The following is a 20702-nucleotide window of genomic DNA, read 5'->3' on the forward strand; positions in this document are numbered from 1 at the left end:
AGTTAAACTGTCTTCCTCATGGCTCAACAGAGTAAAGAATCTTTTGAGCCCTGGATTAGTGTGTGTGGTTGTGATATATACTGAGAAATATCATATAATAAGTCATGCAATGTTTTTTTTTCCTGCTGGAACAATTTGGCACCAGTCCATGAAGTTGTAAGTATTTTCCTAATTCTGTTCCCAACAAAATTCTTAGGTTGATACTGATGTTAAACAGCAAAAAAATGGACTACGTCATGATGTAAACTCACAGATGGAGGCTTTCGAGAAGGAACAGATATCAAAGTAACAACAATTAACAGATAACAATACAATTAACAGATAACTGGTAATATATGGGCAACTTGGGCCATAAAAATTAGCATTCAAGAACAGCACTAAATGGCTGAACAGCAAAAATATAATCATTCAGTTTATAAACTATGTTTTTCCAGCATGTCATTCTGAATCTGCAGAAAAAAGTATTAGATGGCATATTGTTGTCATGAAAGGTGACGGGGAGAGCTCAATCGGTACTGGCCTCTACCACAAAAGTTTTTTGGGTCTGCTGTCTCAAGTTTCAAAAGCTCCTCGGGTTGGGGTAAGTTAAAAAATAACAAATATAGGACATTTCTTTTCAGTTGTGTAAACATGCCGCTATTTAGGATCTTAGTAAATTAAGTCCTGGTTGTCTGTACGAAACTAGCATCACCCTTATTTTGTGTGTTTGGTACATAAGGATCAATTCCTGTGCTGCGTAAAAGCTCAGAGCTTGCATAAGAATAAAGGAAATGTAGGCTGAAGGCTTTCCACGCTATTACATAATGGCACATGGCTTTTAAATGAACAGTTTCTTCCAAGAGGAGGTGTTCTAAAGAGGAGTAACCCTCTAGGCTACGACGATAGAGCTGCTGAATTTTGCCACCAACACGTTGGAGTGTATGCGTGTGCTGCTTTAACCTTCAGAGGGGGACTAAATTTGCACCTTTTTTTTGGATGTGCCCCCTATTATTCGAAAGATGAGAAGCCTATTGTGTTTGTGGAATAAGAATTTATCTGATTAATCCTTCTATTTTATTCAGATCATCTTTTGGCCAATACAACTTTCTGCATCATGGGACCAAACCCAGACAACACTTACCATTTTTGCCCATCTTTCCCCTTTTTTTTAGGATTTATTAGAATCAGAAATATTGCTTCACATTTCAAATTTGATGTAAAGCATGTATCCACCTACACCGGTCACTTCAAAACACTGGGAAATTTGATCTTTTAACTTTCTACATTAGGGTAGAGGGTAAGCTGGACCCCATTGCAGCTGACTTTCATGAGAAGGTGGTATCCTGCCAATCGCATGGCACATGTAGACAAACAAACATTCACACCCACATTAACACCTTCACAGTTTAGAGTCTTCAATGAAGCTACATGCATGTTTTTGGAATGTGGGACAAAGCCCAAAAAAAAATCAATGCTCCACATGGCCGAAGCCACGCGATTTGAAACACAAACTGTTTGTTTTCACAAAGAGATACTTTTAAAGTTGTAGATGTCCCAAGTTGTGCTTGCAAGATGTCACATAACTTACACGGAGTAGGCAAAGTAATCATGCAATTTGTGTTCCTCACGCACCATCCCAGAGTCTTGTGACACAAGGAATGGTGTTTAGAGCCGAAGACCTCCAACAAGTCTAGAAGGTGTGTAAATATAGAGTTGTCATTTTAAAAACCAATCAAAAGCGTTAGTGTACATGTAGACATCCATCCTTCAATGTACTTGTGGTAAATATACTTAGCTATACTTCAATTAAAACTTAAAAGCATGCGTGTGTGCTTGCCCTGGTACAAGTGTATGTTTGAGTGTATTGTTGACACCCTGGCATGTTTGTCTCCCTCCTTTTAGGCCAGCGCAGAGTGATGACGAGACAAGGAAACCCAGATCCTGTTTCAGGGTGGATGGGGCTATAAGAGGGTGAAGTGCACTCTGGAGCAAACGTGCTCAACGAGTCTAAGGAAGTCGTGAGTCTTTGGGACGGCGGAGGATGGTGAAAGGGTAAATAAGGTTGTTCCGACCGAATACCACCATGATAGCCGCTCGGAGCAGCGGAGGCGGGGTCGGGGGACACCAGCCTCCCCCGATACACAGGGAACACTCTGTGAGCTCTGCCGGTGGGACAAAAGGTCACGGTAACTCCGCTGAGGTCAAGTGCAACGCCTACTCTGGACGACAGGGGGCGCCTCATCAAAACAGAGCAGCGGTGCTTAGAGAGATGGAGAGCAATTGGTACCTGAAAATGTTTGGACAGAGCAAAGAGGAAACGGTCACTCATAAGACGGGTATGCCCTACAGGTGAGTCCCCACAATATACATTCCGTACTGTAAGAAAAAAAAAATAGGTGGAATATGTTATAAGCTACACATACAAACACACTTCTGAATTGATTATTAAATTGTGAGATACCCCTCAGAAGACAAGGGGACAAGTGTGTGTGTGTGTGTGTGTGTGTGTGTGGAGCATACTTGAAATGACAACACACAACACATACATAGTTATGTCTCCTCCTCTACACCAGCAGTCAGGAAGAATGGTTCTAATGTCTAATGTCCTCTGGTCTATCTCAATCATTCTGACTGGCAACTTAAAAAAAAATGCAGTTTTTGTAAGAAAAAGAAGCTAGGTGAACAATTGTCTTCATTCAATAAGTTTTCCTGGGTCATTTGTATTGTGAGTTGTTCCTCCATTTGTGCACGACAAGAACACACGCTTCAGCTCGCTTCCTAATTGGCTATCATGTTTCCTTTCACTTCCCAATTAAAAAGTCTGTAGCTCAGCTAAACTTGGCCTTGACCACACACAGAAGGATTTGCGTTTGCAAATATAGAACAGGGTTAATAGTTACGAATAGCAGTTGCAACTGTTTTCTGAGCAGGGCACGGAGAAAGAAAAATATTCACATACCCCATAACCACAGAATAGTGGCTTCAGATCATCTTTTCGAGACATTCAGTAATCGTTCCTTTACTGGCTTATTTAGAGAAGGTGAATTTTGGTCTGATTGTCAGCATTCCTCACTTTAGCTGATAGAGTGCCAAAGTATTTTTGGGCAAGGCTGTCAGGCTGGCCCATCATTTCATTTGTGAGTGTTGTGTGTCGCCAAAGTCTGACCCGACTTAAGGATTGTGTCACCTGATCTCACTCTATTGCTAATAGGCAGCATTCGTCCTGCTGAATTTGACCGTGTTGATGTCGCTTAACGCCATGGCGACAAAACATATTGAGCTGGCGGGAGCGTGGGATTGGTTACCAATGGTGACGTCGATTCAGAGATGCTGATCACAACCTCAACTCATGAAATTCAGAATATAATAGTCATTATCTCATGTCTTTGTTTTCTCACTTGTAGATAATGTGGTTCCCTTCCCTTCTTCCCACACTCTGTTTTTTGTTGCAAACTCTTAATCGCTCTGTGCCCCTTAGCAATCATCTAAGCTTAAAACCCCACATTCATTTTTGTCTCCAATGGCCTTCCCTCTTTCATAATTCTCTCCTAATTTTGGCTCTTCTCACTAACTCATTTAGAAAAAAAAACGAGAAATCAAAATAAACTAAAAGGTGCAATAAAAAAAACATATTTTATATTTTCAAAAGAAGAAGGACGAAATCTATTTCGTTCTACCACTTAGTCTTTAAATATATATTTTTCAAATCTTATGTCTAATGAGTATCTTGGGTTGCGGGGAGTTCAAGGCTATTTTAGCCGACTTTGTCTAAAAGTCAATCACAATCATAGCGACAGCAACCATTCCCACTCACATTCACGCTATCACTGAGTGGGAATTGGATATATGCTGCCTGCACATAAATCAGCTAAGTGAAACATTACACCAAGCGGGACATTTTTGGCAGTGTGTTTCTTTCTTTAAAACGTTGATGTCATATTGAGAACTGTGCTTCAAATTCCTCCATCAATCCTACTCAGCCAATTCCAACTGACGTTGAGTGAATGGTGGGGTGTATTTAGTCATTTAGGGGCCCAAGGCAAACCCAATCATGTGGCAAGCACATCCTTCGTGTACTATAAAGATTTTGAAAATGAATCTTTATGAGTGTGAATTGGAGAAAATGCTCCAATTTCCTATGCTAAAACAATCCTGGGATGAAAAATGTTCCGAATTTTACTGTCGAATTCATCTCTTCTGCATCCTTTTTGGTTGACACTGTCAGTCGTGTGACTGTACGAAAGGCAATGTGGTGTCACCATAAAAAAAGGTTGAAACCTTTGTACTGCTTGCCGTCCTGTTGCTTTCTTGTCTTCCACTGGGAAAACCCTAGGAAAACCTTATCAAGGAGGGACGGCGGAGCAATCCCAATTAATCCCATTAATTGAATGTAGATTAAAAAACTGGGGCAGAATATAACCACAGATTTCCCAGGGATCTTTAAATGAGCTAAAAATAGCTTTTGTGCTTTGTCCCCCAGTGTCAAAAGCAATTCATGCCAGTTCGATTCTACACATGAATGTATGCTGTACTCGACCATTTCATTTTTTGGGGGAAATTCTTGTGCACATACATTTAATCTAAATTAAGATTGTTCACAATTATAGCAGAGTAAGAAGTTGTCGGTTTTCAATTCTTTTTTATTTACAAGTTATTTTAATAATTTTTTCTTATTAAGGGTCAACTTATAGTTTGCGGCTGAAAAAAGATGTAGAAATGGTATGAACAAGGGTTTGCTTTGGGTGAGTGAAAAAATAACTTTGCAAAGATCAGTAATGTTTGGATAACTTTTAGTTTAAGTGTTAAAAATATGATCCCTACCGTGCTCTTCAGCATCAAGCGGGTTTAGATCTTCAGTGATAATAACATTGGGCTTTAGTCAGAAATGTAGGCCACCACATTGGTTTTAAATAGGAGCAGGACAGCCCCTAAGGGCTGGAAACTGATCACTGGCTTAATTATTGCTGCCATAAAGCCGGCTGAAATAAAAAGAGCGTTCTCATTTAAGTTCACTATATACTAAGATGATTTCACACTGAAGAATCAAGTACATAGCGTGGAATATACAGTAGCTTTAGACACAGCTAAATACCATAAGATTAAAAAAAAAAAGTAGCATTTTCTCTCTTGTGTTACCACTCAGCTCAGTTGAGCTTTATCAAAAATATGCATGATACTGTATGAGATTCATAGTTGTATTGGGAATGAGTGTGTGTGTGTAGGTGGTGGGGCACTGAATAAAAGCTTAATTAGTCTCATGGAGCATGAATCTGATGTAGAAATAAAAAATCAAAAAAAGGATATAGTTATGATTCAGTTCAATTTGAATACAGAATAAGGCATATTGAGGCTGGGGAGTGGGATGTTTTGGGCTTCCCTGCTGCCCCTTTGACCCGACCCCGGATAAGTGGTAGAAAATGGATGGACGTTACAAGAAAAGTGATATTAGCAGAAACCATAGAAAGATCACACAGTGAACAAATCAAACCCCCAAGTCATTACATACTACCCAGGTGCCTTTTATTTCTATTCACTACCTTTTATTAATTTAAATAGATATGACAATGAGCGAAAGGTAACAGACCATTTCCCCCCCATAGCCCCATCTTCTGGGTCTTTTGTGACTCTGTCCCACTTGCTGCAAACACCAAATTACCACTGGTGTCTATTCTTACAACTGTAAACTCAGTCACGTTGCATAGGCTCAGCTGACATTACTTCTGCCAGACAGGATCAATTTTTCCACTCTTCCTACTGGACAATTGACACAGCTGCCTCTTTGTTAGGCTTGAAATCACTGAGTGACTGAGATTGTGTTTAAGGTATCATCTTTGTATGTGAGGAAAAACATCACATTTTATTTCATTCTTTTCCTGGACTTACCTTTGTATCACAGAAGCAAAGACAGATTTTTAAAAAGGTTTTGTTATATATATTTTCAAGGGCTGTCATGCAGACACACTGCTACATGTTGTCAGTGTACAGTTTTAATAACAGTATTGCCCCCTCTTATTGTGCAACATTCAACCATTAATGTCAAAACTCTTGGCAACAAAAGTGAGTACACTTCGAAGTAAAATGTACAGACTGCTCCTATTTTTCTTTCCCAGTGTCATTATTTTATTTTATTTTATTTTATTTTATTTGAACAAAAATCAGTCAAATCTTTTACTCAAGGAGATGACAGTCTTAATTAAATCTCTTTTTAGTGTTTTTCAGTACCGGTATTTGATCTTTTAAATCTATTTGGACTGGCAACATTCCCCTGCCCCGAGCTAAAATGATTATGACAAGATTCTGCAAAACAACAATTACAATTTAGACTTTCACATTTGACATTGCGTGTCTGAAACCAAATCTCATTTGCAAGAATGACACTTGTCCCAAGTCACGTAATCCTCTGGGGAACCAGACATGATTTCATTGTCTATTCCCAATAAGAGGTCAGAGGTGTGAGACTCCATGTTGTGCAAGTGTGTGTTTGTGTGCAATGAGAGAGAGAGAGAGAGAGAGAGAGAGAGAGAGAGAGAGAGAGAGAGAGAGAGAGAGAGAGAGAGGGGGGGGGGGGGGGGGGGATAAACAGAGCAGAGTAGAGGCTTCCCCCATGATATTTTGTGGTTCACTTCATTACAAAAACATTGCCGCCAGACAGTGTGCAAATGCGCTGAACATTCTGTTGGCGGCAAATGTGCTTGTCTGTATGTGTGTTATCATAGTGTACTTTGTTTAGGAAGAGGAGAGATGACGGTCTTTGTTAAAAAAAAAAAAAAAAAGAAAAGAAAAATAAACAAAGAAAAAGATAACAGAGGCGTAGATGAAAGCAATAATTTAGATTGGGGGTGAATATGTGTAAATAATAATAACAACACCTTCAAGAATTGCACATTCCAGATGAGGAAGCTGAAAATGGGTGGAGGAAATGTTGGAGGAGAGTCAAGGGAGGAGATCAGGAGTAAGTGACAGGGAGGGAATGCTGGGACACAAAAGGGGGATGATGGAGGAAGCGAGGGTGGGTGAGAGGATGAGAGGAAGTAGGAGAGAAAAGGGGTAAAAGGATAGCGAGAGAGAGATAGAAAGAAACAAAAAAAAATAGAGTGAGAGTGAAAAGGGGAGGGAAGGAGTGAGGGAGGAAGGGAGGGTGGAAAAAATGTCCCAGATTCCCAGACCGTTTAATAGGGAGCAAAAGCAAAGTGTGCTTCCAATGCAGACTGGCTGTGCAGGGGGCAAAGTGACAGTGTGTGTGTGTGTGTGTGTGTGTGAGTGAGTGTGTGTAAAGTGTTGGGCGTGAAAGGGAGCACAGAGAGATAGAGTGCATCTATGTGTTGCTCTCTTCATCTGCATGTGCATATTGAACACATGTGACAGCCCTCTTGGAGGGGCACATGTTACTATTGGCAGCTTCATTATGGACTTTTTCCACATAAACTGGAATTTTGGGCATTTCTTCCTTTGATTTTTTTTTTTTTCCCAAACAAGAGGATTAATCTATGTGGGAATACATCCAAAGACACATCACTCACTTTGCTTTGAGCCATACTCACATGCCCACCGCCGTGTGGGCGGTGGGCCTACCTGGATTATCCCCAGCGTGCGTGTTAGTGGGACCCGCTCACAGCAAACTTAGCTGAAGGACAAGATCAAGTGAGAAGATGTATCTGTACAAAGCCACTTGCCCGGATATCCCCAACCCCAAGCAGAAGGCGTCCAGAAGGCAGAGCACGGTCCAGCAGGCTCAAGGCCTCGGTCAGGGGAGGCTGGTGGGTCAGACGTGTGTGGGATCAGGCCAGCGAGCATGCGTGCCTCTTATGCTTTGGAGCGCCAAAAAACAGCACAATACCAGAGAGCTCAAAAAGCTGGAGGAGTTTCTTAACTTCCACTCGCTGTCGCTGCACGACTCCATTAAGAACCAGACGGGCATGGCGTACAGGTAAACCCCCGCCCGTGTGTTTACGTGTGTGTGCAGAACCCCTTAAAATGTACAGTTGCTATTTCTGAAACTGAAAAACTCATCCAGGTTGCAACAGATGGTTGTCTTCTTCCGTTGCTTATTTATTTGCATTGATACTTCCGCCTCAGTGCTTGCACTTGTTAATGTTGTGAGTAGTTGACATTGTTTTGGAATGTCAAGGAAATCTGTAGTGTGGAGTTTTACTACGAAGGGGGGGGGGGTTGTTCCTCCTAATCCACTGTAGAAAATTAATGATGACTGGACAATAGCAGTTCTTCCACTAAATCAATATGTCCTATATGTCTATTTTTAAATAGAGATTTTTGATTATGCGATGATCACACCACCACAAGGAGTATTGATTGATCCTCATATAGAACCCAGAATGAACTGTCCAAAAGTCCAAGTTTTTTTTTTTTTTTTAATGTTGGAAGATGTAGCTTGTTTTAAACATGTGACTTGTCTTCGGTGTTTCAGTTGAGTACTCACTGTCCTAACAAATTATACAAGATGCCGCAATTACTACATGCAAACGAGCAAATTATGGTCATTGTCTGTGAATGGAACATCTGGACATCCGAGAAGAAATTGCATTGCATTTTTTTTCCCTCTTTTTTTTCTCTGAATCTACTTGATAAAGATGTAATTTTCAATCCAAATATGATACTCATATATATATACTCATATGTCTCTTACATGCTAATTAAGTGAGGCAACAGAATTAAACACAGATCTGAATATGATGCAGCAGTGTAAAGTGCATTCACAACAATGAACACATTTTCAGAATAATAACTGTGACAGCGTCAATTCAAACGGAATATCATTATCTGTGTCAAAGCAAAATATTTGATCCAGCTCTTGTGGTGTCATGAAAGTGCACATCTGGCTAGATTCTTGACTGTATCTTTTGAATAATAGCATTTATATTTCAACATATTTAAAGTATAAAGCTGCCTGGAATTAAGAGTTCCATACATCATAAAACCATGAATACTTAACCAATATGTATTGTAAAAAAAATATAACAACACTTGATTGATCAACACAATAGTGGAAGGAGAGTGGGGCTGATAGGACAGGTGCTATTGATAATTGACATAAATTTGAAATGAAACATAAAAAAAATAAACCATGAATATGACTTGGGAGCACAAAAGACACCAGCTTCTTCTTACATCCAGTCATCATGAAGCAAATTATGCGAGTAGCCCTATCAACTGTTTCCCTCCTTAATTCTTCCAACATATTTGAACACCTATCAATGAAGGCAAAAATAACTTGACCTTAACATAATCCATTGTTGTGTTGGTGCAAAAAGAAATGAGAATCTGAAACCGCAAAGCCCTCTATCACTGCGTTGGCAAGCTGTATTCCTTTTGGCTCGACCTGGCTTTAGGAGCTCATATGGCCGTGCGCCGTTAGCACGTTGCCCTGGGATCGTGGCATATGTGCGTTCAGGAGTGTGTACTAGCATATGTGTTGGAAAGCTTATGTTCAATCCCTTGCACTGATGTATGTACGCCATATCACAAAGCAGCTGCATTCCCCAAAGGCTTGTTTGTAATTCACAGAAACTTTGTGGAACCACCTTTTTTGTACAATTTTTATGGTTTTTCCTTTTATTCCCCCAATTTTCAAATGAAGTGACCTGATGTAAACATTTTAACCGTTTGAGTTATTTAATTTTTTGTTTTTTGTTTTTGTTTGTTGTTTTGTTGTTGTTCTATTCATGTTTATATATATATATACTATACATATTTGTATATATATATATATATATATATATATATATATATATATATATAGTATCAATTCCCGAATTCCTCCAAAATAAAACTTGTAATGTGAGGTTTAACAAGCGTTCCCAACAGTACATAAAGAAAACGAGAAGATCAGAAGATCCGATTGGTGTTGCAACTGAACTGATGGTGTTTGATTTTGTTCGAGGTTCCACCATAGTTCTCTTTTAATTTTATACATATGTGTCAATCATTTGTATACATATCGGTCATTTGCAAGGTGATCATTTTACGCAATCAAGTGCCACTCAGTATTCTGGGTTACTTTGTGTAGTGACCAAAAAGGGATGTAAATTAATCAAACAGCTGCATAAAGATAGTACATCCGCTTTTAACCGAAATGCTAATAGATGCTCAAATTAATGCCTGCAGCTTAACATTTAATCATGCCAAATTAAAGTGGACACCAATTCAATCAAGTTGCTGACATGGCTTGATCACACGCACATGATATTATTGGAAAAGGGAGCCTCGTGTTAGTAAGGGCCGTGACATTGAGGGGATATTTAGACCTCTGGGGTCCACGAGGTGACATTAGAAACCATATGTTATGTGTACACGGGTGTGTGTGTGTGTGTGTGTGTGTGTGGTGACAATCTGGATGGTTGTCAGTCTATCAGATTAAATGAACTGTGCTGACAGAGAAGAGTGTGAAGGTGACAGCATTAGTGTCATTACAGTGGTTCTGTCTCTTTGCTACTACTTTGCTTTATGTCTTCTGTCATTGAAGTATTTATAACTCAATTCACAAGTTGTAAATTAACAAGGAACGTTTTCCATTTGGATTCGTCTTTCCACCTTGGGTGGGGAGGTGGGACAATGTAAAGATGATGTTTTAGCATGAGTCACACTTGGCATTGAATTGAGCAAAGAAGAAAAACACTTTCAGTCATACATGACGGAAAGGTGTAACAATAATTATTTCTCATAGCTACTCTAAATAAATAAATAAATAAATAAATAAATAAATAAATAAATAAATACAATAAATAAATACATTTGTGTAGCGTAAACTCAGTTCCAAAATTCTCATAGTTGAAGTATCTTTAAAAAAATGTGAAGGTGTTGATCCAAGGAGATCCTTTGAAATATTTGGATCTCGATCTTTACTTTTCCTAATCTCCTTTTTGATGAGTCTAAGAGGGGCCAGTACCAATATAACCCTTCACTCAAATTTAGAATAGGCCAAGTCAAGGGTCCTCACATTATTCAAATTCTCTTGAATTAGGACTAATTTAAGAACCTTTTGTTGTTGTATTAGCTTTGTTTCTAAGTAGGGTTATCTTTGCATTACAGTACACACCCTATTTTCTATTTTTCTAAAATCCATCCAGCTTCCATATTGCCTGTCCTCATTTGAGTGGCGGAAAACAACAAAATAAAACACTTGGCTTCAATTAATTTACTATTTGTAACGTGCCATCTAGTTTGATTGCAGTGATTTTCTACAGGGTTGTACGATATAATGTTCAGATAACAGTTTCATCCAGGCATGTTTTTTTTTTAGATAATTCTGTTACCATCGTTCAAAGGCAATTTCAGATTTGCATTGTTTAATTTGATTGATTATGATTATTATATATTTTTTCCATCAACAGAGTGGTATCAACAGTTTTGCCTTTGGGTGTACATTACATTAGTCAATGGAACCTGTCAGGATGAACACGGTTCATCCTCGGACAGTAGTCATCTTCTAATTTGTTTACGTGCAAAACTTAAAAGTTGTGCAACTTCGGAGCCGCATTTTTGATCAGTTCCCAGTTGTACAAATTCAGTGCAATTGAAATAAGCAGCATAATGAGTTATTGGTTAATATATTTGCCTCATGAGTTTGAATGTGCCTTGCTGTCTAATGTCAGCAAAGCTATAGACTCCATCTCTCCTGCGACTTGAATGAGAAGAGTGCAGTATAAAAACTAGACGAATGGGTGGAATTAAGGTGTCACGAGCTCAGTCTTTCTCTCCCGGCAGGAATCTATCAAGTAATTGCCAATAGATGTTATTAAAAGGGCAGAATCTTTTAGTGGTTGCTTGAGGAGAACATCTTGCTTGCCCTACACAGCCCTGAACAAGGATGGCATTGTGCCTCAGTAAAACTTGCACGCACACATATTCTTTAATTGAAATGCTTCAGCTGATGGTCAAGGTGACATATCCTGCAGATTTTGGCAAATAACCACTACAGGCTGCAGCTCCCTGCCAAAAAGCGCACATAAGATCAATATAGTAAGGGAAGATGTCTCATTTTGAACATAAATGGTGCCATTAAGAAGGAGAGAAATGGAGAAGATAGTGTATGTGGGTGCACATGCTCACAGAGCTGCTTTACACATTACATGGAAAACCTCAAGTATCTCCAAAGCAGATTGACAGGACTGCTTGTTGCAAGACTTGCCGTTAGAGGGAGCCGTGGTCTTGCGATATGCTCTTGATGCCTGAGTATCTTGCTTGTGTGTGCATGAGCAGAAGAGTTTGAGCTTGAACAGCAGTTTTTGTGGACACTTTCACTTGGTATGATTCATTTTAAAGGTGGATCTAAAATCAACACTGTGACAAATACAAGCTTACTGCACAGACATCCCCTTAAACTGTATTGTGTATTTCCCAGCATTGCTTTTGTCAGTGTTCGTATTGATTGCCAGTCATCTAATGTCAACTCCTGATGATGCATGGGATCGGTCTTCTAGCGTTGTGTGTTTGCTCGGAGAGGAGGAATTGTTTGAAAATGAAATTCTTAAAGGATGCCGGTGTGCTCTGCTGGAGTATGACCTATCATAGATTGAAGGAAAATCTTTCAAGTCACGATTCAAGAGGAAATACAAATATCCTTCCGGAACACATTTCTGCTCCTTGTAAGCTAGTGTGGCTATTTCCCCCCCTAAGGAAAACTTTAGTTTTGAGTAATCATCCCCATTTTACTCTGCCTGTTTCGTCCTTTTTTCTGCATCTTTCCCCTTTGAACTTTCCGTTATATGGCCATACATTATATTGAATGGGTCGCTGTGTAGCCTTACACGAATACAAAGTTAAGACTTGTATCAGCACTTTAGTTCTGTCTTTCCAGACTGCAGTAAAAAAGACCCTGTGTGTGTGTGTGTGTGTGTGTGTGTGTGTGTGTGTGTGTGTGTGTGTGTGTGTGTGTGTGTGTGTGTGTGTGTGCAATTGGATTGGATTGCTCTGTGTTACAGTTATAACTTGTAAGCAAAAGCTACAGTGTTTTCCCTTTGGCCTATTTGAAGAAGAGATATCACCTAAACAAAGCGTCTATATATACACTAACTATCCTACAGATATTGTCCAGCCTTTATATCGCAGCATTCACACACCGTGACTACACTTTGGTGCAGCATTGCAGTGTGGATGCAGCAATTTGAGACTGCTCATTACAGTCTTCCAAAAGCAAAGTAAAATGTAAAATGTCAGAAAACAAACTTTGAAACTGCTTCCCAAGATGATCCTTGAATATATCTTGCATGTCTCGCATTTTAAAACAATGAGTCACCAACCACTTAACCTTCATGTTTTTGTAGGTTTCAGTTTGACCCCAATTCATTTTTAACATTTATGAATCAATGATCTGCATCAACACAAAATGAACATTAGGATATAATTCTCATGATCTGTTGGCCTATAAAGAGTTTATATATTGTCGGCACATTTTCAGTTTGACCCCAGATTGTTTTAGCTGTATAAAATACACACAAAATACAGTACATTACATAAAATAATAATAAACATAACCAAAGTAACTTTTAAATAAACTTTTTTTTTACATTTAAATGTCATATTGACCCAAGTGTTTAAAAAAAGGTTAGTAAATTTTAAACAGGAAGTCAAATAAAAAATCTTTATACGCCCCAATTTGTCCAAACACATTCTGATTAATATTAAATTTATGGAATATAAATAAAGCAGGAAAATCCATCCATTTTATCCATCTCATTGATGCGGACAATGCAAGTCAGTCAGGCGATAGATACAATCCAATGTTCCACTGAACAATGACGGAAATTCCCTTTCTGTGTTCAACCACGGCACAAATCACGTGCACATCCCAGTGTTTCATTTCTAGGTGCTGACTCCTTCCCCTCCTTCCCCTCGCGCTTGTTGATAATTAACAGAGCCAATGTCAAGCACCAGTAATTGATATGAGAGCTCTCCTTCACACTCACTTTATAGCCTCCCATTAACTTGGCGTGGGTTTTATTTTTTGCTCTTCCATGATTGAAATAATTCTACTAGAGCCAAATCTCAACAGATTCAGCTTCCGTTTCATTGAAACTTCCTTGGACACTGAATATAAAATAAAAAAATTCTGCCTGTCCCCACTCCCTAAAATTACCATGCAATATATTTATTCCTATTCACAAAATGTATTTTTTATGAAAAACAAAACACAACTCACCCTACAGTTCTCACTAAGTCGTGTTTAACCAACACATCACAATGGACAGAGATTGGACAAGAAAATCATATTTTTATGCCACAAGAGTTATGGGCCTGCCGGTCTCGCAAAATACCAAAATAAAGAAAATTCTACCTATGAGCAGTTAGATTGGGATTTGCACTAGACTTGCACTCAGAATAAAATTAGGAGCCATGGAGTTGAAAAAAAAAAAAGTCATTAATGACCTTGAGAGTTAGTTACAAAAAGCAAACGGTACCAATTCACTGAAATAGCACAAATTCTCTGAAGGAATATGGAATTGCAAAACGTGGTACGGTATTGTACTGAAAGCACACAACTCTAAATTCAAAATATGCGCATATCAGGAACCGTAAAATCCCATTAAAAAGTGATTGCTTAAAAACTCTATTATTTAGGTGGATCGCAACAATCAGCCAATTGTTAACATAGATGATGATCCACTTTTTTGTTAAGTGTGTTTGAGATGAATGTGGATCAAGCATTTCAAATGTATTCATTTATTTATTTATTATTCATTATTTTAGTACTTACCTTTTTACCTTTGCTGCTAGACTCCATGTGTGTGTGAGTGTGTGTGCTATACAACACTGCATGACAATAATAAAAGTTGTTCAGCAGAAAAGTCTTAAGATTTAAAAAGTGGCGTAAAAAAATGATTAAAGCCAAATGGGGTTTCTGCCATCTGGCAAAAATGTACTTGCCAGTGCGTGATTTTATTCGCTATGAATTTTCTGCTCTGTTGAAGAGAACTGCCACTCGCACACTCACACACACGCAAACACACACTTACATACTGTTTCCATAGCAATGCTATTAGCGAGATAATACCTTTCAGTGGTTGTTGCCACTCTTCAGTGTCGAGTGTCCATATCTGAAGAGTCTTAAACTGTAACGTGGGAGTACATCCTCATTAGGCTACATTGTCCAAATTGGATCAGAACTATTATGGCAAGCATTTAGTCATAAATGACACAAGTTGACCTTTTTTTTAAAAGTTGTCTTCATCTTCGTTTCTCTGCCCACGCAAGTCTAGTTTACTGCAGGAATCAATTCATTGAATGCGTTCCTAGTGTTATCGTCATCTTTGATGTATTTTTAAAAGCATCCCTGTACTGTGGCAGAATGTGGAGCAAAACATTTTTTGCATCTGAAACAGAACTATCTTGATCACTATATAAAAGCATTTTACTATCAATTTGGATTGATGAAATAGATTTATGAAAATAAAGTGTTGCATATAAATAATTTGATTTATTGTTATCTTCTTAGCTCAAGCTATTGAACATATACATAATCATATGGCAGATTATAGGCCTGGCCTCGTTTCCCTATTTTTTAAATATGGTGAGAAATCATTAACATGGTCAGTGTCTTCACACTAGTTACTTACAATAACATATAACAGTAACATTATTCAAATTAATCTGAGCAAATGAGTTATTTCAGAAGTGTATATCAAACTGGTAGCGCTCCTCATTAGCCCAAAAGATTTGTGGGCCCCGATTCGCCTCAAAGCTATGTTTGAATAAACCGTCGGCTGTTTTTTTAATTTATTCAGGATATTTTTATTCAAGAAATTCTCTATTTCTGTTAGGGAGCAATGTGGTTCAATTTTAAAGGTTAATGTCAATATAAAGTAAAGGATGCTTCTTTTTTTTTTTTTTGCTGTAGTTTTTCTTTCCATAACACGAGCCATTGGTCAACCACTCATGATTAAAAACTTCAATTTCATGCTGAGGTGTACATTTCTTTCCTAGTTTTTCCATCTTTCTTTCCACTCGAGAGTGTCTTACAGCACCTGCACTTTCTTTTTCATTGCCTTACTCTCTCCACCTATAGTATTTATTAACTTCTCAATTTGTTGCCTCTCTCTGAAATGAGCCCCGATTACAGTCTATTAAACCCAATTATGCAGCTCAGTGAAGAGTCACCGTACAATTTAGAATCTTTTACAGACTCACTGTACTCTGGTTGACTAACATACTGAGTGGGTAGATGGTGCTGAAAATGGGTGAGGCTCACTACAGACACATGGGATCATAGCCTCATAGCTTCCTAAAGCCAGGAACCATCACAGGCTTGTTATAACTTTGGCATCCACGCCACCCGGCGTCTTGGCAGTCACGCTTCAAATTGTCCGTGATTAAATCTCCCCCAGAGTAATGCGTGTCATCATTTACATACCTTTGAGCTCGCCAGGATGCATGCCCTACTAATAATAGATTATTGCAGAGGTGATAGTCATATGCGAAGAAGGAACATTCATTCCAAAGGTCTGCTCCGTATTCGTAGTTTGACATGCTGATGGATTTTAATGATGGGACTCGACTACATAGCTGCATTAATGACACTATTATGAAAAGTGGATTTGAACTGCAGAGGTGTCATTTCTACACGAATCAAGGTGATTTCTTTTTTTTTTTATTCTTGATTGACACAAAGATGACATTGGGTGAGTTTAAATACTTAGAGATTGGTAATGCAAACACAAATTGTCAAACAAAACAATTTGTTTTGGGGCATTCATATCAACAGCTTTGATGCAATCATCTTCAAATGCAGCCTCTGAAGGAAACAACCCTTGAACAATTTATGCATTGAGCAAAATTTCATTCCAAATGCTTTTCACTTGAAGCATTACAGCAGTGTCCACTCTGAATGCCAACCCCCCCTCACCCATACAGCTGCCACAACCGCTTCAGTCCATAGCTCAATGTGAGAACAGTTCAGCCCTTTGGGCAGTTTGTGGTCACATGACACAAGGCTGATGTTGCCCTGTCTGCTTGCGTCATAAGACGAAACTGAGAAAAGGCAGAATACTCACCACCGTATTTTGGGTGCGCCCCCCCCCCCCTTTCCACAACTTATTGCAAAATTCTAGAATTTACTTAGCACTCGGAGGATTTAAAAATCATACTATCGAAGCAATATACGAAGCTAATAGGTATGACGGGTAGGTTGAAGTGAAACAGCATAGCCATCTCAATGACATTGTCAATTGTATTTACATGAACTGTTTCAGTAGCAATAATGTCATGAATGACTCCTGCAGAAAAAAAAGAGGTTTTGAGGGTAATGAGTACAGCAGAGTGGAATAATTCTCTGTGATTCGTGTCATTGGACAATGGCCTTACACTGCAGTGTGTGTGGCGTGTGCCAGTTTTGCCGAGTTATAAAGCAGCCTGACCTCAATGTGTTGCTGTTTTGCTTTGTTAGCTTTGTATTCTACACTCTCCAACACAGTGAGTTGCTCCGCATCCACACAACACTCAGCACTTTTTTTGCTTCTCATTTGGAGGGGGGGCGGGAGAGCATAATGGAAGTGGACTCGAGAATAAAGCATGATTGTATGTAGATGCTTGGGAATCCATACTAAATAGAAGCGATGGATTTAATCCATCTACTATATATGTGAAATTTTTTTTTTAAGCAGTGCTTGCCAAAGTAGCTCCTCTCAGATAAAAATGACAAGACAAGGCTGAAACAAGGCAAAAACAATTATCTCCTTTCTATTTAAATCAATGCAAATATTGCAGATCCAAACAAATGGGATTTTATCCCCATTATACATTCATTCATTCAGTTGTAAATCCAGAGACTGAAAATAAAAACACACCATACGCCTTGCAGTACACTCCGCTCACTCCTTTTCGTTTTTTAATTTAAAGCTTACCATTATCTGCCTTCGCTCAACATTCTCTATTGTACTCATTTCCTTACTGCTTGCTTTATTCACACCCAATTGCAAAGCAGCTTCGAACTATCCACATATTGTCTGAGTCACTTGTTAAAAAAATAAAATTTACCATTGTATTGCCTGCCGCTCTTTGCCCACAAGAAAAAAAAAGGAATGTGGTTATTTAAAAAAAGAAAAACACTCCACTACATCTCAGTCATTACATGATGGTACAATTAGTTGTGATTCACCTCAGCCTGATTTGCCAGTTGCTTGAAGTCATTTTCTGTCTTCACATTCTGAAAATCCTACACGTTCCCCATTTCAAACCTCCAACTCATGCCAGTTCACTTTGATTTGTGGCTGCCTGTGGGAGTTCTATGTAGAGCATGTATGAGGGGATCAGGAGAGGAAATGATGTTTGCACTGGATTCTCTAGTCAAATTCTGGCTTGTGCAACATTTGAGTGATTTTTTTTTTTTTTTTCCAAGCGTTGGTTGATCCAGTCCTTTTTTGCTCCACTTCAAAAGACAGTGCCCACAGTGTTCTTTGTACTTAGAAACCATTCAAAGAGAGCAGGGACAGGCAGCAAATTAAAGTGACTACTAGGGAGGAAAAAGAATAAAAATGGACAAATAGAAACAGAAATAGAATGTGAGTGATTGTTCAAAGCTGTGGGGCAGCTGAGGAAAGTGTCTAAGTCTCACGAGTGAGACAGGTGCACAGCGAGCTGAAGAGGAAAGAGAGGAGTGGGAGGCGTGCTGTAACGCAAACCTTTTGTGCACTCTCGATGGAGTTGCTGAGGAAATACAAGAACCAGAGGAAAGCACCGCAAGTGCAACATTTCACCTAGCTGCAGGTTTTGGGGACAGCGGGAAAGTCTGTTTGAAGATCCTGAGTCAGGAACTGGAAGAAGTGGAAGTGAGTCGGTAAAGTGCTGATAGCACCTATGTAACCGTGCACCCTGGCGGGACCTCAGCGCGACTCTCCCACCCCCATCTTGTTCCCCCCTTCCACTCTGACCCTCTCCCATTTACCCTCCTCCTCTCTCACACACTATTACGCGCTCCAAAGTGAGAGCAGCACGAGTGCAGCATCTCTGCCTCTCTCTCTCTCGCTTTCTCTCTCCCACTCTCTTGCTTCCATCGCTCCCTCCAGCTCCTCCGATTGTCATTCTGCAGCTGGAAGCGGCATCAGACCGGTGAAGAGAAAGTCCATCGAGGGGAGAACTTGCAGATTGCACAGTAAGCAAATAAGAAATGCCAAGTTTTCGAGGCTGACCTTTTCGTTTCTTTTCCTCCTACAAAGAAAGGCTTATTAGGAGAGTGTTTGAAAAGAGCAAAAGCTTTATGTTGCTTCATCGAGCAAGCTGATGCACATGGAGAGGCAGAAAACGAAGACTCCATCTGTCTCTTGCAAAACTTAAGCCTGAACATACAGACTTTTCAAAAGAAGACAGGATTGAAGAGAGTTTGATCTCCCCCACTGCTGACCCCCAGTCATGCAGGTGTCCATCGCCTGCACGGACCACAACCTGAAGCGGGGCAATGGCGACCACAGCAAGCAGAGCGCTACCAGCCCCAGTGTGGTCAACCAAGCCAGGGCCAAGTTTCGCACGGTGGCCATCATCGCTCGCAGCTTTGGCTCCTTCACTCCACGGCACATTTCACTCAAGGAGTCCACCGGGAAACACACAGGAATGAAGTACAGGTGTGTCTTTATCCACCTGCAAATATTTTATGTTCCATTACTTTTTGATATTACTGAATGATGAAATCATTTTTATCCTGCAAAAGACAAATTTATCGTTATCATTCCATAACTAACTAAAGGAAAGCAAAGCAGTATGGGCTCACTATTTGGCCAGGTCACTTAGCTGTTATTATTAACAACTATAGAACATTTTTGTTGACAAAAAGGAAACGTTAGGAACTTTGAGTATGGATATTTTCAAATGTAACATTGGTTTCAACCACAATGTCAGGAGACTTCAGTGAGGAAGCTTCTCATGTCAAACATGACGAGGCTTGTGAATATAAGTTGCCCAGATTGATAGCTGATGTTTCTCATTAGCAAGAAACTTTTTTTTCCTCTTTCCTTCCGCCTCTCACCTCATTTTTTGTCTTTCCTCGCCAACACTCTAATATTCTACCTGCTTTCAAGCACCATGAATGGAAAAGAGCTCATATGCTTCTACTTCTCTCCCACGCGAGAAAAACACACCCTCATGCCTTTTTACTGTGGTTGGATGACACAGATCTGCAGCGTGGGCAGAACGTCTGAATCCGATTTGACCTCTGCCAACTTGTGTGTTTGACTTTCACGGTCTCCAGCTGAGAATTCTGTGTAGAATGCCGCTTGCATATTCTCATGCTCTTTACAGTGTATTTATGTGGGGGTGTGACAGATTGCAGATGGAAAGTGATGCTATTAAGGGATTGTATGATCAATGCAAGTCTTTACTAAGGCAGGGAAGGTACAGCAAAAATAGTGAGATTTGCAGCACATGCCATTGTCTGTCCATTAGTTTTGTTTCTCTCTCTCTGGTGTACTGATGAGAATCATGCAAAATTCAAGTTTGGTAAATGATAGCTTTGGAATGCGGGTCATTATTTGTACAGGTATTACAATGTCCATTTCTTTTAGAACCCTACTCAAGTTACTCAATGTATTGAAAATATCATGAGAGCTTTGAGACTGGTTACCATTCTATGGGTTTGGTCACACTTTCTTGAATTGAAAAAAAAAATGCGGGAATCAAGACAAAACATTTTATTCTTTCATGGTGGATCAGACATTGAAAGACATTTATACGGCTACAAATAATTAATTGATCGTCACAGAGAATCCGAAACTACTCACGCCTCT

The 20702-nt window shown here is 39.4% G+C and overlaps 1 protein-coding gene across 1 annotated transcript in view; it reads left to right on the forward strand.

Annotated features, from left to right (window-relative positions):
- Positions 1–2212: 2212 nt before the first annotated feature.
- kcnab1a (potassium voltage-gated channel subfamily A regulatory beta subunit 1a) overlaps positions 2213–20702 on the forward strand; it is a 41240-nt gene continuing 22750 nt past the window's right edge. Inside the window, exon 1 of the mRNA XM_085915887.1 lies at positions 2213–2328. Coding sequence (XP_085772013.1) covers positions 2249–2328 — 80 coding nt within the window. The 5' untranslated portion in view covers positions 2213–2248. The remainder of the gene's footprint in view (positions 2329–20702) is intronic.

Source organism: Syngnathus leptorhynchus, chromosome 7 (assembly GCF_054491065.1).
Source record: "Syngnathus leptorhynchus isolate UIUO chromosome 7, UIUO_Slep, whole genome shotgun sequence".
NCBI classification, from domain to species: Eukaryota; Metazoa; Chordata; class Actinopteri; order Syngnathiformes; family Syngnathidae; genus Syngnathus; species Syngnathus leptorhynchus.